Consider the following 27880-nt stretch of genomic DNA (forward strand, 5'->3'; position numbering starts at 1 on the left):
AGTGTATGAGAGAGAAGTCCAAGGCAGGAAATGGCAGCACACTCAAAAGGGCAACTGGGGATTAATCAAGGGACCATTCATATGGATGTGGGCTGAGTTGAGCAACCAGGGATGGTAAAGCACACTATGGCCAACAGAGGGAAAGTGGTACCAACTCTGGACTCACCGGCATGGGGTTGGAGCTGTGACTAAGAGGAACACAAACCCAGGCCTGGCAGGAAGGAGTTATGGTAGAAGATGAGGACTGAGGCAAACCAGACAATCAACTGGGTGGAATGTGTCAAAGGTCATAAACCCCTACTGCTAACAGGTCCTGTGAGAGGTTTCCCCCAAAAAGAAGACATGGACCCACAATGACTCCAGGTTGGGATCCAGAGCAATGCACACAAAACCAATCAGAAAGTGATATTCTCAATCCTTCATTTTCACATGGGCAGTCAAAAGGCACTGTTTCAGATCCCTCATTTATGTCTGGAGAGAGACCAAGCAAATTTTTCCACAGGACAGCTTACATTTGGTGTGAGGCCAAGTGAATTTTTTATAGGACAAATGTCCCAATGCCTATTGCATGAGGTGGAAATCAACTCAGGTATTTTTGGATACCAGAGAGAGACCCTTTCCCTTTATCCTCCAGGATCTCTGTAAACCTTTCCACCTGCTTTGTAGAGTGTACTTCTTTTCCCCCTTCATTAAATGAACACCCTTGGTGACTTTTGTGGGTCTTGTCCAATTCTTTGTTTGGGACACCAAGAACCTGGAGAGGAGCCCATCCCCCTAAATCTGGTAAAAGGGTGAGGGGAATAAGTATAACTTTCTCTCCTTTTGTTTATTGAACTCCATGAAGCCAGGGGTAATGGTGACAGCTTATCAAGTCTAGTCTTGTTTTCCATCGCTTTTCCCATTATTTTCAGTTAAACCAGCCCAACACAGATCATAGATTCTCAGCAAATTTAGTCTGGCCCACATCAATGTATATGCCATTAATCCCCCTCAAAATACTCAACCCTCCCACCCTGTTTCAAAGACACTTATCCCATCATTCTTGGCAATGTGTCTTTACTGTAATTTTTTTAAAAATTAGACATTCATTGTAGTTTTCAATCACCCCTCACATATAAAAGTTTTTATGGAGGTTGAGAGTATGATTATACTTTTTGTCTATATAATGAACTAATTAGTAACATCCTCTAAGTTTCTCTCCAGCTTCTGGGCCTCAAGCCTTTGATTAAAAGCAAAAAGTTGATGAAGAGAAACAGAGAGAGAGAGAGAGAGAGAGGGAGGAGGTAGGAAGGAAAAATAAATTGACACACTATATATTATCTTACATTCTCATCCTCTGTATATTGGGTGGAAGCTCAGAGAATGTATTTTTTTGGAAGAAAAGAAAATACACTTAAAAAAAAATTCAAAGTCCAGGTACATAGCTCAGTGGCGCCACACCTGCCTGGGAAATGCAAAGTCCTGAGTTTGTTGGGGGGGGGGCACACTTTATAAAATAAGTGCTTTTTGGAAGAGCAAACCTTGGTGAAATAAATCTCAGGGGTTCTCTGTTTTCACAAGGTTCATCTTGACATGCTCAGGTGGAAAACAGCAGCATTGCAAACGGCTTGATGGAGCTCAAGAAAGCAGTGTCTGACAAAGTGAGAAGAATCTGGAGCTCAGGGACAGATCCAGAAGGGAAGGAGAGAAAGGAGGAAGTCGACACTGGAATTGCAAAAATGGGCGAAGGACTGTTTTAAGGGTGTCTAATGTGAAACATTAAATTGTTTCTCCCAAAACTTTGGTAAAGTCTGCTTTAGGCAAAACACACATGTGAGTGGTTTTCATAAAATCCCAATGTTCCCAGAGTTTTGGAGGAAAAGCCCCAGCTCTGAGGGGGTCTCAGCAGACCAAGTTTGGTCGCCTCTCAAAGCATTGGACCAGGAGACCAGCAGTGATGAAGAGCAGGAAATGAGCTTTGACCAGCGTGACCATGCTGGGAAGCACAAGGAGGTTCGAAATCTGTCTTCAAGGGGCTGGCAAAGCTTGGGGTTTTGTAGACAAGGGGAGCAAAGACCAGGGCTGGGGGATTGGTTAGCTGGCAGCATGGATAATACTGGTCAAGCTGTGGTCTGGTGATGGGTATCTCAGGATCGGGTCTGGGAGGTCCTGGAAGGCCCATCATTGCTGGAGAGGCTCATTCAGTTTCCACCATGAGATGACAGCTCCTGCTCTAGGGGAGCAGCCTCAGTTCGTCATGGGATAACTGTTCCTGTTTTGGGGGGGAGGTGACCCCGTCATAGCGTGGTCTGGGAGGCTCTGCTTTTCCAGGAATCTGAGGTGGCTGCAGGTTTAGGACAAGGATTGCAGATTTCTAGGTATCTCTCCAGGAGGTGTAGAACTGTAGGTTGTAATATGGATGTCCGTGAAAATTAGTTACTCTTATCTTGGTGTCCTCAGTCTTAAGGAGGAAGAGATAGCCTAGGTAAATTTAGGGCTAATAAACCTTGTAATACTCCTTAACTGATGCCTATGTGCAGGAATGTGTAGGGCTCTGACCCAAAGTTTAAGGTAACAGTGGGACAGATAAAATGAAGGCAGAGACGCCAAGCTTTATCCTGCTTTTAATTACCCATTAGGCATCTGAAGGACTAGCCTCTAAGTCCTTGTTACACTAACAAAGAAATAATAAAAACCAGTAATAACAACACAAGTAGATATAATTTATTGAGTGTTTAGAATGTCCTGGACATTTTGCCAATACAGATAGCTGTCCTGTCTATGTCACAACAGTCCAGTGATCTAGTTCTTATGCTCCTTTTTTAGGTAAGTAGACCCAGACTCAGAGAGGTTAAGAAACTCACAGAAGGGCACAGAGCCAGCACTCTGCAGAGCTAGGATTTGAAAACAAAATCCAAGTTCTTCTCATTACACCACACTGCTCCCCAATCCTTCCTGGACCATCCTTATAAAGCTGTTGTCCAGACTCTTGACTAAAGATCATCGACAAGCATCCCCTTTCCTTCTAGGGCTGCTCATTTCACAGTGAAAGTGCTCCATGCAGAGTCAAATCTGTCTCCCTACAGTTTCCACCCACAAGTCTTCCATGTGTTGTCTGGGCTGCCCCAGAATAAGTCTAATCCTTCATTCATGGAGTAGGCTAATACTGGAAGATATGGCATGGTATTGAAGGGCACCACAATACACTACCCCAAAATATTCCTCTTTAGGGACATGCATTACCTTGAGCTACAGGCTACTGAAAAAACAGAAACTCAGGACAGGAAAAACTATAAAAAAACAGGGCACATGTTGTTCTTTAGTACTGGAAATTTCTATTTATAAAAGAGATTTAAGTCTTTCCTTTGTCTTTTGACATTTCTCTAAAAATTTACTATTTTTGTTGAAGATGTCATATATATATACACACACTGTATATATGTATGAATTCAAGGTCAACTTTTGAGAATTACTCATTCTCTGGGTATCTCCTATGTACATATGAAATATACATGTTAATAAACATGTTCGTCTTTCTGTTGTTCATCCTCTTGTAATAGGGGCCAGTTCTAAGGATTTATGAGGCTTGCAGAAAAAATTACTTTCCTCCTCTACAACTCCAACCACTTACCTGTGTTTTCAGGTAGTCCATATTCCTTCACACTAAACACAATTTGTCGGACTAATACAACTAAAAAGGGACTCTCATCTTATTCTTCATATTTTTTTTTTTTTATACAACTCAAGACCTGATCACCATAGAGAAATGAAGTGCTATTCTGTACCGGTAATTGTTTTACTGCACCAGTAAAAGTTTCATTGCATCTATGACGTGCCACATGGTTATATGGGGAAGTAGCAGTGGAAACAGGAGTTACAATAGTACCTGCAGCTTTTGCAGCTCTCTAAGAGTAAACCAGTATTAGAAACTGTTGGGCCGGGGATTTAGTTCAGTGGTTCCGGCGCCTGCTGCGCAAACGCAAGGACCCGAGTTCGATCCCCAGTACCAAAAAAAAAGAAAGAAACTGTTTACTCCTGTGTTCACTGTTCATAGAAACATGAAGGGTGGGGCGGCCAAAGGGTGACCCTGTGAGGTCAGTTAAGAGAGGGGCAGTCACAGCAGAGGGACACTTTAAACACACTGCTGACCGTGCCAAGGATGCCCGCAGAGAGCGCTGCAAGTTGAGCTCCCAGTGCTCTTCTGGGGCTGCAGTTGCTGTAATACTATATTTATGTACCACAGGTTGGCAAGGGAGGGCGCCTGAAGCTCTCCAGGTCTGTTTTGTCACCTACAAAATGTGGGGCTCGGCTGAGGATGCAAGGTAGCTTTATTGCAGAGCGTTTACATAGCACACTCAAGGTCCCGAGTTCAGCCCAGAACCCCCACCCCCACCCCGATGGTAAAGGAGCGACCTGCACCACAGAGGGCCGTTTCCCAGCAATACACAAGGAACACCAGCAAGGGAAGGGCAGTCCCGCCCTAAAAACTGAGGACTGCTGAGGGTGGGAGGGAAGCGAAGAAGGAAGGTGGGCTCTGTTACAAAAGAGCGAGGGAAGGGGGCGCAGCACTCTGCGGGCGGGACACGACCGCCTGGGATGCCGACGGCCAACCATGGTCTCCGGAGGAGAATCGCTTCCCGCAGCTCTGTCCCTCCCCGTGTCCCGGTCCCACCTCCACAGGGCGGAGCTGCGCAGCGATTCCGGCGTGGCCCGCCGCCCTCCGGGCCGCCGTCCTTCTCCTAGCTCCCTCAGGGCGGGGCTAGGGAGGGGGCGGGGCCGCGTCCCTGACAGGCTCCCCGCCCCGCGGCCAGCCACGTCCCGCACGTCCCGCCGGCCGCGGCGCCAGGCGGCAAGCTGGGCCTCGGGGTGCGCTCCTCCGGCCGGGCTCGGCATGAAGCTTACGCGGCTGCTGCGCGGGGCCGCCTCGGCCCGCCCGCGCCCTGGGCGGCGCGCTGCTCACCCCAACGCCAGCCGTAGTTTTGCCTCGGACTCCGGCTCCGGGCCCGCGTCGGACCGCAGCGTTCCGGGCCAGGTGGACTTCTACGCGCGCTTCTCGCCGTCGCCGCTCTCCATGAAGCAGTTCCTGGACTTCGGTGAGTGCTGCCCGGCTTCGGCCTTTGTGCGCGGCCGGGACGAGGAGCTCTGGTCCGCGCTCGCCCCCTCCCCCGGCCGCGAGTGCTTTCTTCCTCCCTTGAGGGTGCTGGCTCGTGCGGGCCGGGCCAGTAACGGAGCGTGTGGCTTTTTACCCTGTGTTGTCGAAAAATAATCCCAGAAGTACGCCGGCAGAATCAAGTCCTCCTTAGCACGGACGTGTGCAGGTGCACATTCGGGGCCAGGCCCCTTCGGAGAAGCAGGGCTCCGCGTAGAGCCTGGGTGTCACTTTCGGACTCTTGGGAGTGATGGTAAACGCGATCGTACGATGATTGCGTAGAATTGGCATGCATGGTGATAGGAAAAACAAGTTATCGCCGGCCCAGTGTTCCTTTAGAATGTTTTCCTTGCCAGTGGAGTAAGAGTGTTTCCATCAGCAGCAAAGAAGTCTTGAGCGTGTGTAAAATGCACAAGTATAAGGGGCCGTGGAACTTACCACTTCGCAACCCTGGTTTTCTCTGGAACATGTTGCAGAGTTAACCATTTGACTTTGACTTTTCATATGCGGGTGATGGGGGGGACAAGAAAAAACTTACGTACAAAGTCTTAAAGTTCGAGTAGAAGTTATCTTCTCCATGGTAAGTGCTATCAGGTCACTAACCTTTCTAGTTGGCTTGAAAGATAACACCATGGCAGGCAGCTTTATCTTAAAACTGAGGCTATATTGGCAAAGTTTGGAAATTTTTTTTGTTTTTGTGTTTTGCTTTTGTTTTTTTCAGCTCAAAGTCTTTGATTTTGCTTTTACTTTAAAATAACTATAGTGTGGTAAAGGGTGGAATTTAGCCTTGTTCGTAAGCATGCCATTAAACTTTCCCAAGAAGATGTTTTTCTTTATTGCCGTAATTCCCCCATGGATAGCCTAGCTTTTGCTAAGGTCGTCTCTGGTAAAGCAACAAGATTAAATTAGTCTAAAATGAGTTGCTGAAATAATAGGACTTTTCAGTTTAGCTTAGCTTTAAGTGAAGCTGCCATGGGCATCTTATATCTAGTCGACTTAGCATCCTGCTACAGAGTGAAGAAAGGAGCAGGTGTCTTTTCAGCAGACAACTGAATAGGTACTACTTGAAGGTGGTTGAAGAACAGGCATTGGTGGTTTTTTGTTTTCTGTTGCATGGAAGCTTTTCTCTGCACTTATTCTTTGCTTGTGGCAATCAGTATTAATGGTGCTATATGACAAGTCCTCCTTTGCACAGGTGAAAGTTTCCTTATGTCCTAGATAGGTGTTCACTTTTTGTAAACCTAATGTTAGGAAACAGACTTTTTTTCAATGATAGTAGCAGGAGGATACATAGGACAGGATTTTTAGGTTCTACTCTTGGTCCCTCAGCCTTACTTAGACACGCTCAAGTCATCTTAGTTCTAAGATGGATTGTAAGGATGGAAGTAAGGGAAACAGGAGAGTCTGGAGTTTTTTTCCTTGTAATACTGGGGATTGAACCCAGTGCTTTTGCACTGAGCTACATCCCCAGTCCGCATCCTCTCTTAATTTTTTTAGTTTTAGTCAGGGTTTCTCTAAGTTGCTTCGGCTATGCTGAAATTTGTGATCCTCTTGCCTCAACCTCCCAGAGTGTTGGGCTTACAGGCATGCACCACGATACTTGGCTGACCACCATGTGTAGCTGAGCATATCTTAATTGCCACACAGAGCCATTAGGTTATCAGGAATTGGAAATTCATTATGGATTCACAGATTCACATTAACTAAAGATTGGCTTGTCTCATCTCTCACCTCTCTCAGGCCTGGACCTGGGGTTAGGGTTAGTATCTTTGCCTCCTGATCTCTTCTGGTTATTATGGTGGTCATATCACTTATATGACTCTGGTCATATTATGCTGGACATATCACTATTGTTATCAATACAGAAACTCCCCCCTATATTTCTCCCTCTTTCCTGGCTTCTGATCCCTTATGGCTTCTACTTAACTACTGTTCCCACTCTTTTGTTTTCAGGATCAGTGAATGCTTGTGAAAAGACCTCATTTATGTTTCTTCGGCAAGAGTTGCCTGTTAGATTGGCAAATATAATGAAAGAAATAAGTCTCCTTCCAGATAATCTTCTCAGGACGCCATCTGTTCAATTGGTACAAAGCTGGTAAGATACCTGTCTCTTGTTCACAGTTCTGATGGAACTATGGACTTCAAAGTAAAAGCGAATGCTTCTTTCACTTTTCAGTAGAAATTTTAAGGCAGTGGCAGTAATCCTCTGCTGTGTGTGTGTGTCTGTGCAAGAGTGTGTATCTAGGCTTGTGCTATATGTTATCTAGGATTGTTTCTCAATCCTGGACTTTACCACTTCTTAATGTTGAAAAAACCAGTCAGACCCACACAAAAATATAAACAAATTTAAGATTTGTTACTAAATGTGCAGGGATATTATATTCTGATATAAGAAAAATATCTACCACTTGATGATGGATAGATATTTATATACATTACCTTTAATTCTTCAAGAACCCCCCTCTTATAGGTAGCGTTAACTCTATTTTACAGTGAGGAAACTGAAGCACCTGAAGGTGAAGTCCTTTGCCTAAGGCAATAGTGCACCACTGATATTAGAGCTAGGATTCAGACCCATATTTGTCTGTGTCTACAATGCTGTACTGTCATGGGATTGATGTAATGTATTAAAGGATATACATATTTTTATAAACAATTTATTTTATTGAAGTATAACTTTTTATAAATTACAAAAGTTAAAACTTATTTCTCTAATATGTATTTATTCTACATTGTGATGAAGTTCAATGTGGTATTTGAATATGTACATACAGCATATACTGATTATATTTTTCTATTTTAAGACAGATAGAAGTTACTGGAATAGTATAGAAGCTGTGATTTCTCTTCCCACAAATTATAGGAAAGGTCTTAAGGGTGTGCATTCATATGTGGCCACCTCTTTACAGCTATTGTGGTTAGTGCTGTTACATTAAAAAGTGTTATTCTCTTAAGCACTATAAATTAAAAGGAAAGAGCTGATCAGAATTAAGTCTTACATGGAAAAATTTTACTAGGAGACATTTCCCAGTTATGATCATGGGGATGTAATTTTCCTTTGTAGGTGGTATAGTTTGTAAGAGAAGCTGTTCTAACATCAGTTTTTAAAAAATGAGCAAAAAGAAGTAGTCTGCCTGCTACATGTATGATAATCAGATGCTATCTAGTTCCAAGTATGGAATAATTATAAATGTGGCTTAGGTGAGAGGCATTGTTTTGGAGATTGATAGAATATAAAAAATAAAATACAGTTTTCCAAGAAAGCTTTTTCCAGTGTGTTAAAATTATAAATAGCAAATGCTGTTTTTAAAAATCTGGTCTTGCCTAGCACAGGATAAGTATTCACAAATATCTCTTAAAGAGCACAGGCATTTCTTGCCTATGAAGAGATTATTAAGGGTTGAAGTAGAACCACAACTATCATAGTCACGTCACTTGGAATGCAGGGAGGCATACTGCTTGTCAGAAACAGCTTTCCAAACCAACATATGGCTTTATAGATTTTAAAATTACTTTAATTGGACCTGGATGCCTGCTAACTTAGAACAGTTGTAGATAAAGTGCGTACAGACAAGCCAGGTCAGACTTACACTGTTGAAGAAGGTAACTGAATGCTTGGGAATTTTTGGCTCTGGCCCTTATAGTGGCTGCACGACCTTCAGAAAGGTCATGCCTTTTGGCCTTTTGTTGTTCTTTGCTGCCTTGAATTGTTACATAACAATGTTACACATTTATTGGGTTCTCTTTAAAAGGAGTGGCAATACTTCATTTTTTAGACATGATTTTGGTCTGAAAATAGTGTACATCCAAAGTTCTTTTGTTGTGCTTTGCTATCTTAGATTGTAAAGTACATTGAACACCTACATTTCCATGATTATGTACTTTTATTCAGTTCTGTTTAAAAGAACCATGTGATAGATTGCTGGCTTTCAATAAATCTTTATTGACATAAACATCTAAAACTATAGTTTTAAAGTGCAAACTTTTACACACACAGCAAACCGCCCCCCCAACCCTTTGTTAAATTTTTGAGACGGTCTTGCTGAATCACTAAGTTGCCAAGGTGTGGCTCAAACTCATGATCCTCCTGCCTCAGCCTCCCTCTCTGCTGGGATTATGGATGTGAGAGAATAAAGTTAGATCCCTGGCGTAGTGGACTGGCCTCCTCATTTTACTGAGACTGAGACAAGTCATTTGCCCAAGATGATGCAGTGCTAACAGCTTCCATTTTCATATAATCGGTATTTGTACCATAATATACAATGGGGTTTCAAAGATTGAAAAACTACTTTAAAATAAAGAGTTTAAAACTCCTATGTCAATTGCTTCTTGGCCTTTTGGCTAAGATCAAGTGTAAAACTCTTAACATTATATTTGAGCTATACTTAAAAAAAAAAAATGTATTTCTACTGCTTTGTGCCCAAGATTTTGCTTAAATATAAATGGGTGTAAAAATTCTACTTCAGCCATAATTTGTAGCAGTATTCTAAATTAAAAATTATAACATGTTTAAAATAGCTTTTTTTTGGTACTGGGGATTGAACTTAGGACCTTGAGCTTGCCAGGCAGGCACGGTGTGCCACTGAGCTAAATCCCCAGCCCCAAAATAGCTTTTGAGCTAATTTTCACAATATTAAACTTTCGGAATTTAAAAGAACAAAGTTATCCTTTTAATTTGTATCTTAGGTATATCCAGAGTCTTCAAGAGCTTCTTGATTTTAAGGACAAAAGCGCTGAAGATGCTAAAGCTATTTATGAGTAAGTACATTAGCTTAACCATATTCTGAGCAGAATTTTTATAACTTTTCAGCATTACATAAAAATGTAGATGTATTAAGCTTGCCCGTGTTATTGGACCACTTTAGAGAAATTGATTAGTTTTTAGGCTCCTACTGCTTCAGAGCAAATGGTAGTATATATATTTCTGTAAATGCTTCATGGTCCTTCTTACTGTAGCTCAAGTGTGATGATCTGTGAGAATCTAGAGGTGACAGTGGTGCCGCTTGAACTGTAAACCTAGAGAGTATATGCCCCTTCCATCGGACAGCCACGCTCAGCTCCTGTTAGTCATTGCCATATGGAACTACAAAACAAATCATCAGTTTTTCTGTTTTTAAAGAAAGCTACAAGTCTAGATTTTTAATGTTCAAGTCCAAGTTTTAAAGGTTGCCAACTACAGTCCTTTTGTTACACTGAAGGGGCATACAAACGTGCCAGTGGGTTTCCATGACCTGTGGTCTGTAAGATAACGTATATCATATAACATAATAGAATTTCATAATCAACATACTAGGATTGATAAGGCCAAGTGCTCACCTCAAGCAGTTACCTGCTTATTCCAATGAAGGTGCTCACAGCAGAAAGATCACCTCTTGTCCTCAGAATGTTACGCATTTATTGGACTGTCTTTAATGAGAGTGGTAACACTTCATTTTTTAAAACATGATTTTGGTCTGAAAATAGTGTGTGCCTGGGGTTAGGTGTGGAGCAGACTGTACACAAGTGATGTTGTTTAGAGCTTAAAATAACTACTGAGATAATGCGTTTGTGCACAGAGGGTAAGTGACTTGAGGTCATGTAGCCAGCAAAAGGTAGGACCAGGATTTGGACTGGAGCAGCCTTACTTAAAAGTAAATATTAGAACCCTCTGTAGAAGGGATAGAACATTCTGAAAACAGTCACTCAAAACTGAACCTAGAGGGCTGGGGATTTAGCTCAGTGGTTTTGCCACCTGCTGCAAAAGTGCAAGGACCTGAGTTCGATCCCTGGTATCAAAACAAAACAAAACAAAAAAAACCCTGAACCTAGAAGATAAAATGAATAGTCATGCAGAATAATCTTTTTTTTTTTAAAGAAATGAAATAAGTGAAGAGGGACTGGGATTGTGAATTTGTTTTTTTGGGAATTTTGTTGTTTGGATTTTGGTTTAACAGTTTGGTTTGGAAGGTAATTACAAAGTAGGAATTCCAAAAATGTTTTGAGTAGTGAGAACATTGGAATAAGTTAATAGTCCTCAGGATACTGACTTTGCCTGGGGAAGTACTGATTTGGAAATGCAGATTCTCATTGGTATGTGAGGAGACTGATTTTGTTACTTCATAATTAAGGATTGTTTCCTCTTTTATTTGGTTCCTTACATTAATCATCCAATGTCTTCCTAGTGACAAATGGGAAGGCTGTATGATTTGAAAATTTTTCTTTTAATAAAGTGGATACTTTTCTTCTCCTGCTTTCTAAACTTACAGGATGAATAAAAGTAGAGTTCTTTTGTTACTTTTCTGTTCTAAGGGTGCTTTCTCTCTGTTCCAAAGCAGACAGGCTTTATTGGCTCACTCATCTTGATTCCTTACAGAGCATGTCTTCCCTAGAAGCCAGCGCTCTGCCTTCCCTTTTGCAGGATGTCCCTGGAATGCCATCCTCACAGTGAGTGCTCAGATGACCTTGGTTGAGAATGGCTAAAGAAAACTCTTAACATATTAATGATTTTTGTTGTGTGGAAGCCTTACTGTTAGGAGTCTAAAAATTAAATTTTGAGGGGCTGGGGATTTAGCTCAGTGACGCCACCACACTGCCTCAAAAGTGCAAGGTCCTGAGTTCAATCCCTGGTACCAAAAAAAATAAATAAATTTTGAAAGTTTTATTTCAGAGGTCCTTATACCTTTAAGGATTTAGAATATTTTATGGTATGAAATATACTAAGTAAGTGCACAGAAGACATGCACTGATGTTCCTTTCATTGAGCTAGGGATTTGTCTTCTAAGCTTGACTAAGCTTATATTTTAGTGTTGAATTCTCTTGTCAAAATATTTGGCTCTTTGTACAGACAGGTTTGTTTAGCTTTACAGATACTGTGATACGGATCCGAAACCGACACAATGACGTCATCCCCACCATGGCTCAGGGTGTGATTGAATACAAGGAGAGCTTCGGAGTGGACCCTGTCACCAGCCAGAATGTGCAGTACTTTTTGGATCGTTTCTACATGAGTCGCATTTCAATTAGAATGTTACTCAATCAGCACTGTAAGTGTCCTGAAGTCAAGAGAGGAAGCTAATGACAGTGTTGATGTATTTTAATTTTATTTAAAAAATTTCCCTTTAGAGAGAACATTTAAAGTATTTTGTCTATTAAGAAAAATAAATAGTCTGTTATACAAAGAAGGTATTTTTGTTGAATGTAAAATGCCATATTTATGCTTAAGGAAAATAGTTGTTCTCTTGGTACCATTTGGAGAAATAATATTCATATCTGGAAATGATGTTTAGGTAAATTCACTTTGTGTTTTTTATCTTTTGACAGCTTTATTGTTTGGGGGAAAAGGAAGTCCATCTCATCGAAAACACATTGGCAGCATAAATCCAAACTGTGATGTAGTTGAAGTTATTAAAGGTAAACACATTTCTCCTTTCTAAAAGGGTCCAAAAATCAGAATTGTTGAGTGTTATTTCTTGCAGTTAAAACAACTATTTATTTGCATTATTTGTATAATGAGATAAAATGTGAGGAACAAATATATGGGTTTGAAAAGCCCTTTATAATGTGAATTGTGTAGTACACAGGAGATGAATGTTTTATTGATAGAATTCTTTATTAGGAAAAGTTTCATGATACTACTATTGGAATCTATCTGTTCACTTAAAAAATTCGTCTCTACTCTCCAGTTTCTAATTCCTTACAATAGTTTTTTGCTTACTTTATTTTTCTTAAGCAGTAATTCATAAGTTTGGTTTGCATCTTTTCACACTTTTTTCTATTTATACCACATGTATACATACACATACAAAATTGTTACTACATTTTTTTTTTTTTAGAAAATGGAGTGCTTTGTACAAGTTTACAGACATCTTGCCATGTCAGTACATTTGAATATAATGTCAAGTTTTTGAGTGGCTATGTAAAGTGTATCAAATGTATAAATCTATTCTCCACTGATTCACACTTAGTTTATTTTCATTTATTTACCAACAGTATTGTAGTGAGCATCCTTAAATATATGTTGATTATTGCTAGTAATAAGACAAAACTCCTAGAATTAAAAACATTAAAATGCATTGAAAATTTTGGTACTTCAAAAAAATTTCAAATAGTGTATCTCTCAGTATTTTTTATATATATATATATATATATATATATACACACACACACATATATATATTAAATAGTTTCTTTAGCCTGCTGTTTTTCTTTTGACATGTTTATGGTATCTTTCCTCTTATAATATTTTAAATTTTTTATAGTTATAATCTTCCATTTTTCTTATTATTAGGCTGTTAGACTTTATCCTGTTATATTTATAACAACTTGCCTCAAACTAAAATCACTGAAGTACATTTTCTTCTGTAGGGAGTTTTAAATTTTAGTTTGTCATCACTAACTATCTCAGTACATGAAGCAGAAGTAAATTTAATGCTTTTTTTGTTTGTTTTGATTCACACTAGATGGCTATGAAAATGCTAGGCGTCTGTGTGATTTGTATTATATTAACTCTCCTGAACTAGAACTTGAAGAATTAAATGGTAAGCTTAATGTTTTTTCCTTAGTGATTAGAGTTATGACTACCTGAAAAGAAATCATAAGAGAACTTAGATTTGTTTTGATAGAAAAGGACATTTTCATCAACTTCATAGGACGTGAATGCTGAAAAAGACCAATCGTGTTAAAAAAAAAATATGTAATTTAATTGGATTCTCTATGAAAAACATTTTTTCTGCTCCGTTTTCCTTATTTTTTTTTTTTTGGTACCGGGGATCAAACTCGGGACCTTGCAGCTGCAAGTCAGGCGGCAGAACCACTGAGCTAAATCCCCGGCCCCATTTTCCTTATTTTTAATTGGTAATTGTTTGACTTTTTGTTTTTTTTGAAACAGGGTCTTGGTATGTATTTCAGGCTGGTTTTGAACTCACCGTGTAGCCTAGGCTGGCCTCAAACTCACAGCAATCCTTTTCCTCAGCCTTTTGAGTGCTAGGATTACAGGCACACACCCCCATGCCTGGTTTAAATTGTTTATGTATACTTCAGTAATGTAAGGCTTACCCTTTTTTCTATTTCCTGAGTTGTAAGTCATTTTTTATTGTTAAGGAAGTGCAAACACTGGAGATATAAAAGATGAAAGAAAGCTACTCATCTATTTAAGGATCTATTTCCCTGGGTTGTCTTTTCACTCTGACTATAGTGTCTTTTGAACAGAATGGTTTAGATATCTTGAAGGGAGATCGATGAGTCTTACTGTTTTTCCTCGAGGTATGATAGTTTGACAGAGGGAAAAAGATAATACTTTTTTTTTTTTGGCAGTGCTTGAGATTGAGCCCGTCCTCAGCCCTTTTTTATTTTTTAATTTTAGGACTGGGTCTTAATAAATTGCTAAGTTTCGCAGGTTGAGCTTGAATTTACAATTCTCCTGCCTCAGCCTCTTAGAGTGCTGGGATTAGAGGCATGCCCCACCCTGCCTGGCTAACAGGACATTTTAGGAAGGTGGTGGGAAGAGTAAAATTATAAAGAAGCTTTTTCTAAGCTGTATTCTGGACTTTAGAATGGGAGAGAGGTAGATGCTACTCAATTGAAAATAGAATTGCTAAAAAGAATCACAGTGTACAAGTGATAGTTTGGGAACATGAACTGCTGTGGGCAGTCCTATTTATGGTCCAAAGAGGTCAAATTTAGAATTGATTTATTGGTTAAGTTATTCTAGAGTATGATGAGTCTCATTCCTTTGCTCTGCTATCGATGTATTCTACATACACACAGCCCACCCTTCCCCACTCCCAATGGGATCTATTAAATGTTTGAATGTAAAATTAGTATCCCTTGAGAAATTGATGCTAGTTTAAAATTTTTTTGTTTTGTTTTATTTTTTTGAGACAAGATCTCTCTATGTAGTTTAGGCTGGCCTTGAGTTTACAGCAATCCTCTTGCATCAGCCTCTGGAGTGCTGCAGTTACAAGTGTGTGCCACCACACCCAGCTAAGTTTTTTAACTAAAATAAAATAGACAGTGTTCCATCCAGATAAAACATGCAGAAATTAGCTTTTTTAAAAAAAAGTATTAATGCGAATGAGACTGTGAATTTATAGACTTAACACTTGTCTTTGGGAAGTTAAGATTCCTAACTAAATGTTATCCTTTAAAAAGATTTAACCATTACAGAGAAGGATGGGAAGATGCTTTGCTTAAATTGTTAGGCTAGACTGTGGGAAATGACCACAGGCTGTGGTCTTTGTCAGAAATGTTTGTGAGTGTGGGTTTCAAACACTAATACAGTGAAGAAATGGTGTAACAGTTCTTCCCAAGTAATACTATCCTTCATAGTTAATGTTTTCTTTTCATCACCACACAGTTTAGTCTTAAAATGCTTTACGCACATCTCCCTGTACTTTTCATATTTTTCTCTTCTGCTCTGTAGCAAAATCACCAGGACAGCCAATACAAGTGGTTTATGTACCATCCCATCTCTATCACATGGTGTTTGAACTTTTCAAGGTTTGTAAAATAGTATTACATAACCTTTATCAGTCCTTTCCTGAGGCTAGGAATCTGCCTGGAAAGTCAGATAGTCCTCTGGGTTCTGTTTTGTTAAAAGATGCTATTTCATGTCCATATCATGTCACGCTCCTGCAGGACAGCCTTTCATCAGTATGGTTGGGCACTTCCATTTGCTGAGCTCAGGCTTCTCCCCACCCCACCCCACCCCGGGGGACTAGGGCTTGTACCCAGGGCCTTTGCACTGAGCTACATTTCCAGCCCGTTTTTTATTTTTTATTTTGAGGCAGGGTCTTACTGAGTGACTTAAGTTGCCCAGACTGGACTCAAACTCCCAATCCTTTAGTGGGATTTCTGGTGTGTACCACCACACCTGGGTGAGCTCAGGCTTTGAAGTCACAATGACCTGGGTTTGAGTCTCACTTGTGTCATTTAATATGTGTGTGACTTTGGGCAAGTCATTGAATCCTTCAGAACCTCAGCTTTCTCTTCTGTAAAACAAGAATACTATTTATAGATTGGGAATAACATACTAAGTGTCTGATGCAGCACATTATAGGTGCTTTAAAAAGCTAAGTTGAAATTTTTATAAACTAAAATGTTTGAAAGCGTGATTTCCACCTTTCTACCCTTTGGCCCCACTGATAAACCTGCCTTTTTTCTTTTTAAGAGAGTCATTCATATTGATTTGCAGGGTTTCTGCATTATATTTGTTCTTTATGACAGATTTTGAAAGCTAAATAAAATTGTAGGTATTGTTGAGAATATTTGTTTTTTTCCCCTCCAGTGATGCTTGCTGGTTGGGTGATGAGTGGCATAGGTCCGTTTGGCTGAAAACAGCTGCTCTAAATCAGAAACCTATAGAGTCTCTCATATTTTAGTTACTGTGTCTTCAGCTAGCAGCAAACTAGAAGAGAGAAGAGATGGCTTTCCATCTGGCAATGGAAAAGAGAAATACACTGAAACTGACTCAGTACCTCAGGAAAACAAAGAATGCTATTATTGTTCTAAGATGGCAAGAAGCCACTTAACTCCTTACAAAAATCTATCAAAATGATTAAATAGCAATTGAATTTGAAGTGTTTAAACTAATTTTTTTCCTTAAAATTTCAATGACATAAAGGCCTTGTGCCCTGTAGTGGCGAATAAAAGTGTTCCATAATCTTTAATGTATCTTCCATAATCCATGTAACAGTGGCTCGCCTCTGGAACCTGATCTTAAATTGCAGACTCCTTATCAGGTCTGTTCAGTCTTGAGTGATGTGCCAGGGCCACATCTTGTATCTAAATTCAATCCTGACTTTTGCCTCTTTTAGTTGCTTTTTAAAAAATAGTGCTGGGATAGAACCCAGAGCCTTAGGCATGCTGCAAAGTGCTCTAAAGCTGAGCTATACCCCTAGTAGTTACATCTGGTCTTTGCTAATACTCCAAGGCTGTGTGTCATGTTGTTATTGTTTAATGCTTACAATATGTTACCATTGCATACCTCATATCCTTTGGAAATTGGTCAAAATAGTTTTACAGTGTAAATATCCTGTTACAAGTTAGCATAAACGATCGTAAGTCCATTGCTGTTACTAAGGCACAAAAATTTTTTTTCTTAAAAAATGTTTTGACAGTCTGATTCTTAAAAAATAGAGCTCAGATTACATTTTCAAGATAAGTTTAACCATTATCAAAATTGTAAAAGTGGACAGAAATTTTTTTTTTCTTTAATACTTTAAGAACTATTAAAAGTGTTTAGAAGTTTACTTTTGGAAAATATGCAGGATTTAGGTGAACTCTAAATGAAAATGCCGTATCCCTCAACTCCCCTTGTCTCAATTCTTAATTATAACTCTTTAAATAAATATGGTTATAAGAATCATGATTTTTTAGCATATTTCCTTCAAAATTTTAAAAAAATTTAAATTCACATAATGCATATGTACTTGAAAATTATAATTAATTTCTTTCTTTAAGAAAGTTATTTTTAACATAACTAATATATTTCAGAATGCAATGAGAGCAACTATGGAACACTATGCTGATAAAGGTGTTTACCCTACTATTCAAGTTCATGTCACACTGGGTAACGAGGATTTGACTGTGAAGGTAAACTTTTAAAAATTGATGTACAGGCATGCATGGACAATTCATTCTCAAGGGAAAGAAATCTAATGGATAATAAGTACATTATTTCATTTATCTGGCAGATGATAGTATTATCTCCTGAGTCTATTTCTATTTTGGTCTGTAATCCAAGTAAATCCTAGAGACAGACAATTTAGCAGTAGTCCTGAATAGCCACTGTGATAAGTAAAATCTAAAATATTTGGGTATTTGTAGTGTGATGAAGAAAGTAAGTAGTTGGGCTGGGGGATTTAGCTCAGTGGTTCTGGCGCCTGCCTTGCAATCTCAAGGTCCTGAGTTCGATCCCCACTACCAAAAAAAAGAAAAAGTAAATAGTTTTTCATTTTTAAACATTACTTTTCCATCTACTTTTATTTTATCTCTTTCGGGTCTCATAACAGCTCCTTAGTTAGGAGCACAAGTCATTTTATCTTCAGTTTAATGAGGGAACTAAGAGTGATTAGCTCAGGATCATACAGGGAATAAATGCCATGAGTTATGAAATCTAGACTTTGACACCAGTGGCCAGTTGCTTTTAGAATATGATGGTATTTCTCTCCTTAAATAATCAGATAAAGTGAAGAAAATAAAAATGAAATTTGTCAGTTCCTGTCCATTTTTGGGTCTCTGTTCTTAGAGATAATCCTTTAATGTCTTGTGGTAGTTAAGGATGTATTTCTGAGTAGTCTTCTAATATTGATACTTTTGAAATTTTCACATTTAAATAGCAGATATTAGCTTTCTCTAATAGAAGCTGAGGAATTAAAGCACCTGAGGGGTCAAATAGACCACTTGTTCCCTTCCCCCCACTCCACCCCCAAGTGCCATGTTCTTCCATGCAGTATTTTCCTAGTATTGAAATTCATGCATAGAATTATAGGTTGAAAATAATCTTGCAGAATTTTGAAAGCACCTGCTGCTGTTCCTTTTCCTAAAAGTGTACAATTCAGTCGTTTTTAATATTTCAGAGTTGTGCAACCATTACTACTGTCTAATTTTAGAACATTTTCATCACTCTCAAGAAAGATTTCAAAACCCATTAATAGCCAATAGAGTTTTCCCCTGCTCCCAGCTCTTGGCAACCACTAATCTACTTTCTCTCTGTGGATATTTCTATTCTTGAGCATTTCATCTAAATACAGTTTCACATAACTGCAGCATATCTTTGTGACTTTTTTCACTTAGCATAATGTTATAGCACGTGTCAGTAGTTGATTTCTTTTTGTGGATAATATACTGTTAGATGGGTATAACATTTTGGTTATACATTCTTTAATGGGCATTTACTTTGTTTTCATTTTTGGTTATGAATAACACAGCTGTGAACACACGTGTAAGTTTTTGTGTGAACATACATTTTTGTCCCCTTACAGATGGTCTAGGAGTTGACTGCCAAACCACATGTTACTCTGTTTAACATTTGAGAAACTGCCATATTATTCTCCAGAGTAAAAGCATCCTTTTGCATTCCTATCAGCAATCTATAAATATTCTAGTTTGTCCACATTCTTTTTGGTACTTGTTATTGTTTGTCTTTTTTATTGTAGCCATTTTTGTGAGTATGAGGTGGTATGTGATTGTGGGTTTTGATTTGCATTATTCTAATATTAGGCTGATATTGAGTGTCTTTGCATTTACTAATTGGTCATGTATAAATATTTTTTTTAAAGGAAATGTCAATTAAGATCCCTTGTCCAGTTGTTAAGTGGACTATTTGTCTTGATATTTGAGCTATGAGAGTTCTCTTTATACATTGTATATGTACACATATTATGTATGTGTGTATATATATACATATTTATATGTACATTTAGTGGATACTAGTCCCTAATGAGGTATATGCTTTGCGAGTGTGTCCTCCTAGTCAGTGAATTTCTTTTCACTTTCAGGATATCTGAGCTTTTCAAAACCCCTCTGACCATCTCATTCCCTCTCTTTTCCTGTTAAACTCTTAGGTTAGCTATATCATTTGCCATAGCTTACCCACTGCCTCAGGCAGCCTACATATTAATCCATTCCTTGTAATTGATTTGACAAGTGCTTCCGGAGATGGGGGTAGGTACATGACTTTTTAACTGGGAGGCTCAGGAATTGACCAAAAGCCTTCTCAGTGACTGCCTGGCTACTTAGTTTCATACTGGTGACATGAGGTTGATTGGGGAGGGGCAAGAGATGAAAAAGGACACATTAAAACACCACAAAGTAGGGGCCGGGGATTTAGCTCAGTGGTTTCGTTGCCTGCTGCTCAAGCGCAAGGACCCGACCAAGTTCAATCCCTGGTACCAAAAAACAAAACAAAACAAAAAACACCACAAAGCACACAGGTCTTATAGAGATTCAGTAGTTTTTCTTGAATAAATGCTTTCCAAATAGCTGCAAGCCTTTGGTTAATTTCAAATTCTGACAAAGTTGATTCTGATGATTTTTACCTTTTTCTTGATGCTTTGTTAGAGGAGAGACTTTTTAGAGGTTTTCTCTGTTATTTGCTAATGACACTCAGGCCGTTCCTTTTGAACACTTAATATTTTTTACTACCTTTCTTTGTATACTATAGCCAGTTTTAGGTGTCTGGTTTTGTGTAACTGAAGTTCTTGAGATCTTTATCTGGGTGGTGTTCTGATGGTGCTGTGATCTGACTGGACGTGGATCTTTCCTTACCTTCTGGGCCGGGCCCTTTGGGGTGTCCCATATTTCCTTCCCACTGTTTTATTCTCTTTCTAGTTGTTATATCAGAACAATGTTGGGCTTCGTGAAATTATCTTTTTTTTTCCCCTTTTTTATTCTGTTTTTTAATCTAATTTTTTATTCTGTCCCTGTGACTTTAAATTCCTAGACCTTCTATTGAATTTTTATTTCCACTATCTTCTTACAAATTTCCAAGAACTCTTTTTATTATCCCTTTTCGTAATATTCTCTTCAGTTTTATCTTATTGCTCTGAGGATATTTTAAAAAATTAATTTGTTTCTTGTATGTTGTTGCCTCTGTTTCTTTTTGTCTGTTTTATCTCTTATTGCTCATTTAAAAAGGTGAGAGTGAGGCACAAGGAAATAAATACGTTGTAATACCATCTGTTTGCTATAAAAGTAATGTGACTGTGTATGTGTCACTTCTTTTAACCTAGACATTACCTTTTTATTTTTTGGTTATGTCAGCAACTTGTCCATAAGGTTTACTTGGTTCAGAGTAAGTCCCATGTCTTCCAATTGGGCCCTGCGTCTGCTTTCTTGCTTTTCCTCCTGTGTTTGATGGGCTTTAGCATGCTGGTCTGTTGCTGCCTTTCGTTGCCTGAGGTCACCCATCTGCCCGTGGATCCAGGTTTACTGAGCCCAGGCATTCAGCAGAGATTCCTTCTGCTTAAGGACTTTGCTTAGGGACTCTGTCCATTTTGTATAAAGAAATGTTCATAATAACCCAACAATTCCACTATTACATATAGTGAATGAAAACATTCAAGCAAAAGCTTATTTATACATGAATGTTTGTGCTAGCATATTCATCATAGACAAGCCAAATAGACAAGCCAGATGTCCATCAGCTAATGAATAGGTAAACAGAATTTGGTTCATACACACAATGGAATATCATTTGGGCCTAAAAGGATTGAAGTATTAATATATGCTATAAGATGGATGTTATAACATTGAAAACATGCTATGTGAAAGAAGCCAGCTGCAAAAAGACTATGTAGGATATGATCCATTTATGCACTAAAATGTCCAGAATATATAGGGATGTAAAAAAAGACAGAAAGTAGATCAGGGTGGCTCTATAGGAGGTGATGAAAATAGTCTAATATTGACTAGTAATGGTTGCACTTATCTGCAAATATATTAAAAGCCATCAAGTTGTATACTGTACTTTAAATGTGTAAGTTGTATGGTAGGTAAATTACATGTCAGTAAAACTGTCAAAAGTAGAATAGAAAGTCACATTAGGGTTTGAAGACTGACCCAGAAGCCACTGTATTAAACTCTGCTTCCACCCATTGACCCATTGCTCCTCCTCACAGTCAAGGTCTGGTGAATGTCACCCTGTTTACATATGAAAGGCTTGCTTTCTCCTCCGTAGAGCTTGCATCCTCATCACTTGCCTAGACCTTTAGTCAAGGCCTGGGGTTTTTGAGGTTTGTTTGTTCCTGTTTTTTTTGTTTTTAACCTTGTTCATATTATTGATATTTTACACCCTTTATCCCTCTTGCTAAAAATCTTGTGAATGAGTTTTCTTTTTTTGCTTTTTTTTTTTGTTTGTTTTAATCTAGCTGTTCTTTCAGATTTTGTGTGGCTGTCTTTAGTAAATAATGTGTTATAGCCACATGTCTCTTTTTGCTGGTTTGGGGACTTAAACACATGTCATTTCAGTTAAAATTTAAATATCTTGATCCATTCACCTTTGGTATTTTACAAACTTGACAGTGAAAAGAAACTACAGGGGTTCCGGGTGAGTACAGGGCTAGAAAGTGCCCTGGTGTAGAGCTGTCATCAAGTGAATATTGATTCCTTTCCTCTGGGCCCGATGTTCCCATGAGCTAGCCCAGGCTGCCCAGGGTTATAAAGCATAGAAAGTGAAGGATGGCAGCTCTTGGCTGCATGATATTGAGAAGTGGTGATTTTGTGTACTGAAGAGAAAACTTAAAATAATTGGCCAACTTTCCTTCTTGTTGACATTACTTATCTCTTGCATAATCTCTTTTTCTTAGCACATGTTTAATGTTCACATTCTGGATTTCTTTTCTCTAAATGACTTTGATCAGGGAGTTGTTTATTGTCTGTCTGTCAATATATTTATCATCAGAGTGCCTGAAGTAGGAGTATATATACCAAATGTCTGTTTCCCCCATTATCCCTCCGTTTTCCAGAAGAACTCAGATCTGATCATTTGTTACAACTCTCTTAGAAACTCTTTTGGCTACTTTAAAACCCATGGTTCCAGTTTATTGGGGTATTGGCTGCAAAGCGAAGGAGGTTCCCTTTATCACTTTTTTTGAGGGGGCTATTTGGGGTCAAACCCAGGGGTGCTCGATTACTTAGCTATATCCCGGCCCCTTTTAAAGAATTTTTAAATTATGAGAGAGAGTCTTGCTAAGTTGCTCCACCAGGATTTAAACTTATGATCCTCCTTGTCTCTGTCTCACAATTAGCTGGCATTAGAGGTGTGTGCACCATGCCCAACTCCTTCATCACTATTTAACCAGGTTCCCATGGCTTAGTGTCCCCCTTCTGCCTCTAGTATGACTGCTTCTCTCAGTCTCATCTGTCTTGTCTCTTCTTAGCTCCTGTGCTGTCCTCAGACAGCCTATAGCTGGAAATCACTTCTTGTTTTGTGCTTGCTATATTGTTATAATCTGTCTGGCTAGAGGTCAAGAAAAATCAGGAAATACTTATTCTGGTCTATCTTGATGTCTATTCTAATATGTTATTTAGTTACTTAATATTTACAGAATGCCCAGGCATCATCCTCATGTTAGCAGCAAATGTGCAGCAAAGCAATGGATTAAAGGATGAATGAATAATTAACAAATTGATAGACTTCCCAGAACACCCAGCGCTCTGTATTTGTCTTACTAAAATGCAGTTTGCCTTTGAATTCATAGCCAAGAGCAATTTCAAGCATAATGCTATGTATAAGTTCTTAATAAGTCCTTATCTACTGTTATACTGTAATTGCTTAATTTTAGATATATTAGAGGCAGACCTTCAAATCCTGTTTCAAGGCAGAATTTTTAATTTTGAAAATTAAAATAGACCTGGGTAAGTAGTGCATTGATAAAGTACTTACCTAGCACGTCCAAGGCCCTAGGTTCAATCCCCAACACTGTAAAAAAATTAAAATTAAAATATAAATTCTGTTATAATAGTAATAGCATATGCATATTATAAAAACTTTTAAATAATGTAAAAACTAAACTGTAAGAATTAATTTAGATTTTGTGTCAGAGGAAAATGGCTGCAGTAGATTAGCCTATAGGCTGTACAAAGCCAGAAAAATAAGTCCGTATTACCTGTGACGGAAAGTAGTGTGTAAATAAATTACCATAAATTCAATCTTCCATATGATTAGTTGAGTTGAAAATGACACAAGAATAATATAAAGACCTGTGTACCATACAACTCAATAGAAAGTTGTCTGAGTTTCTGTGTAACCACTTGTGCTTCTGTTTTTTCTTCCCTAAAAAGTGAAAATTATATTGTTTTAATAATAAAAGTAATTGTGAAAAAAATCAGAAAACAAGAAATTCACCCATTCCAAAGACAAAAATTACATATCATTTTAGACCTTTTTATGATACAGTTTTTACATTAGAATTACAAATACTTCCTAACTTGCTCATTGCTGCCTAAAATATTGTGTAGACATGTCTTGTGCCAATATATACAGTTTTACAAAGTTTATTTATTTTTATTTTTTTAGACAGGGTCTTGCTATGTAGTCCAGGCTGGCCTTGAACTCGCAGAGATCCTCCTGCCCGAACCTCCTGAGTGCTGGGATTACAGGCATGTGCCACCATGCCCAGCTGTTCTACGTAGTATTTAAATAGCTAAATAGTACTCTATTTGAGAATGCAGTTTAAGTGATCTCCTGTTTAGATTGTTATTCATTTTGAGATACTCAGAACTATGATGCATGTTCTCATGCATACTTTGCATACTTTTCAGTTTGTTTTCTTGGAATATATTTTTGGAGGTAGTATTGCTGGGTCAAAGGGTACCTGTACTTTTAATTTGATCCTAGTTCCCACACTGCTTACCAGAAAGGAATAACAAACTGATTTTTGCATTCAAGATTCGCTGATTAGCTTAGGCCCAGTTCTGTGGTACAATGCCATGGTACTGGGGCTTCAGGAAATACAGGCACACAAAGCCACAGCAGTGAATTGCATAGGTACTGTATTAGAATTTCACATATTAAAGAAGTTTTGTTGCTACACCAATGAGGGAAATAAAATATTTGTGTTTGCAGATTGGACTGTGTGGTATTCATTTTCCAAAGCAGCACTCTCCCTCCAGCAGTTAAACCATGTTGGTAATTTGTTGTTTCTGAGAGTTGGTCATAGAGCTTGATCCTCTTTTAATCTCAGATGAGTGACAGAGGAGGTGGTGTCCCTTTGAGGAAGATTGACAGACTCTTCAACTACATGTATTCAACCGCACCGCGGCCCCGTGTGGAGACGTCCCGAGCAGCACCCCTGGTATGTGATCCAGAAACACCAAGTTGTGACTCTGTGAGAGACACCTTCTGCAGGTTCCAGCTGCCCAATAAACCATCCAAACTAGTTGTGTAAGATGTTCCACAAGGAAGAAGGGAAGCGCTTAGAAACACACATTTGCCTCTCAGTTGAAACAATCCTCAGAACACAATTTTTCAATTGAAATGGGAACAGAAAAGATGATTGTTTTATTAGAGTTCCTACTGCTGAGCTTGATAGTGAATAACAGCAGATTTCCTATGGTAAACCATATTCTAGTGTATTATTTCTAATGTGAAGAATAAATTACTGGTTTTAATAGTATTTGATTATTATATTCTGATATATTATTTCTAATGTGAAGAATAAATTATTGGTCTTACTAGTATTTGGTTAACACTGATTTAATCTTTAATGTCAACTTTTTCCTCAAGTGTTTGTAATTAGAAAGATGTTACATTCTAGACTCAGAGGTAAGACTGAAATTCAGGTAACATTTAATCACTGGTGAGAAATAAACTGGAATTCTAATTATTTTGATGGTTTTTTCCCCTTAAGTTTATTGGTACATCTTAGGTATACAATACAATTATATTCATCATTGGGATTTTTGTGCCTTTACATAATAGATCTTGGTTCTTAGTTTTTTCCCCTTCCCCTCCCTTCACCCCCTCCACCCTTCCCTGTTTGCAAAGACTTTGTTTCCATTTTTTTCCTTTTTTCATATTTTTTCTTTTCCCTTCTTTCCTTTTCCTGACCCCTCCCACTTCCCCTACTCCTTTAGACCTTTTCTTCCTATTACACAATATCAATTATACATTTTTTAAATTACAGTATCAAAATTTAGAGGACATTACCACAGATTTTACAGAATTTAAAAGGATATAGAAAGCATATTACAAAAATCTTTTTTGAAATAAATTTGACAACTTCTAAGAAGTACCTTGGAAGACAAATTAATGAAACTGACTCTGGAGGAAATATAAAATTTGAATAGCACCTATTAAAGAAAGTATATTCCTAGCTTGAAAACCTACCTATTTGACAACAACAGGCTCATATACATTTTAACTGATGAATTGTATCAAACGTTTAAAGAAGGAACACTTCTCTCATTTTAGGAAATCAACATTCTGCTAATACTAAAATTGGAGAAAGATAATAGAAGAAAAAAGTATGAACATAGATAAAAATTTGTTTAACAAAACAAAGTATTAGAAGTCAGATCTGGCAGTATGTAGAAAGTAGTTTTATTATAGGGATGGCAGTGTTGGTTCAGCATTAGAAGATCCACCCCTATATGTCATCATTTTAACAGAGGAAAGGAAAACGCCATATGATCCTGTCAGTAGTTGCAGAAAAAGTATTGGACTAAATTCTACAGCTGTTCATGGTAAAAGCTATCAGGAGATAGAAGTAGAACAGAACCTTCTCAACAGATCAGAGACATGTACTCCATACTTCCAGCAAAAATGCCTTATATGAATGGAAAAGATACAATGCTTTCTAAGGTGGGGAACAAGGGCAGATATGCCTAGTCTTCATCTGTCCATTAAACTTTGAAACACAGGCCCAAACCAAAATAGTCTGGCAATAAAAAGAAACAATTAGCATAGGATTGGCAAGGTAGAAGTAAAATCTTTATATGTAGATGAAATGATCATCTACAGAGAAAATACTAAGAAATCTCTAGGAGCTCCTAGAACTTGTATTTGAATTTAGCAGGATTAGAAAACACAAAGTATATATAAAAATTCAGGTCTGTGTATACTTGCTGTAAATGAAGAATTGGATATTGAAATTTAAAAGTTATATAGGAGTACAAAGGACATAGAAAAGTAAAAAGAAAAACCAGTGTTGGAAGACATTTAGTACCTAATTTTAAGACTTCCTCTAAAGCTACCATAATCAAGGCAGTGTTGGTGTAAGGAAAGACATATAGATCATTGGAAATAGAACCACACATATATGGTCCAGTGAGTTTTGAAAGATTATTTAACATTAACATCTTATAGAACATAAACTCAATTCAAGAGCACAGGAAAAGATAGTGTTTTCAGCAAATGGCACTAGAACACCTGCTATCCGTTTGTAAAAAAATAACCTCAGCCCTTTATTTCCGTACATAAAGATAACTTGAAAGGATCTATGAACCTAAATATGAAAAACTAAAACTATCAAACTTTAAAAAGAAATTATAAGGGAAAATTTTCATGAATTTAGGGTAGGCAAGAATTTCCTAGGATACAAAAAAACATGTATAAAAGAAAAAAATTGATAAATGAGATTCCATCAAAATTTAGAACTTCAAATCACATCATTAAGAAAATGAAAAGTAGTCCTTAAATATGCCATATTTATAATACATATAACCTATGACCAGAATATATAAAGAACTCTTACAGCTCAGTAATAGACAACCCAATTAAAAAGTAGACACAAGATAGCCAGTACAGCACAAGAAAAGGTGTTCAATACTAGAATCAGAAAAATACTAATCAGTACAATAACAAGATCGTATTATACACTCATTAGGGAGATAAAGTTAAAAGTTTTAAAAGAATAAATGTCAGCTTAGGTGTGAACTAGAACTTTCTAATACTGCTAATGTGAATGTAAAATGATAAAACCATCTTGGAAAACAATAGAAATTTCTTGTATTACTATTGAAAACCAGTTCTGCTCTTAAGTTTTTACTTAAGAGGAATGAAAATACATGTTCACAATAGATTTGTACATACAAGTTGACTATCCCTTATCTGAAATTCTTGGGACCAGAAATATTTCAGATTTTGGTTTGAAATCCACTTGATCTGCAAAGAGGATAGCTACTCCTGCTTTTTTTTGGGTTCCTGTCACATGGAGTATTGTTTTCCACCCTTTAACTTTCAGACTATGAGTTTCTTTTCGAATTAAGTGTGTTTCTTGTATGCAGCATATTGTTGGATCTTGCTTCTTGACCCATTGTGCCAGTCTATTT

At 38.0% G+C, this 27880-nt stretch overlaps 1 protein-coding gene across 3 annotated transcripts in view; it reads left to right on the forward strand.

Moving 5' to 3' along the window:
- The first annotated feature begins 4790 nt into the window (after positions 1-4790).
- Positions 4791-27880, forward strand: part of Pdk1 (pyruvate dehydrogenase kinase 1) — a 38992-nt gene continuing 15902 nt past the window's right edge. The window contains exons 1-9 of one of the 3 annotated variants that reach the window (XM_004857679.4): positions 4793-5072; positions 7082-7223; positions 9815-9886; positions 11966-12150; positions 12428-12517; positions 13567-13644; positions 15528-15604; positions 17600-17698; positions 24793-24903. In XM_004857679.4, the coding sequence (XP_004857736.1) occupies positions 4871-5072; positions 7082-7223; positions 9815-9886; positions 11966-12150; positions 12428-12517; positions 13567-13644; positions 15528-15604; positions 17600-17698; positions 24793-24903 (1056 nt within the window). In that variant the 5' untranslated portion in view covers positions 4793-4870. Of the gene's footprint in view, positions 5073-7081; positions 7224-9814; positions 9887-11965; positions 12151-12427; positions 12518-13566; positions 13645-15527; positions 15605-17599; positions 17699-24792; positions 24904-27880 lie in introns of all 3 variants that reach the window. The other 2 variants (XM_087200354.1, XM_004857680.4) reach the window with 2 other exon arrangements.

The sequence above is a fragment of the Heterocephalus glaber genome, unplaced genomic scaffold, assembly GCF_053883595.1.
Source record: "Heterocephalus glaber isolate CG9 unplaced genomic scaffold, H.glaber_assembly_v1.0 deba00000347, whole genome shotgun sequence".
Lineage (NCBI taxonomy): Eukaryota > Metazoa > Chordata > Mammalia > Rodentia > Bathyergidae > Heterocephalus > Heterocephalus glaber.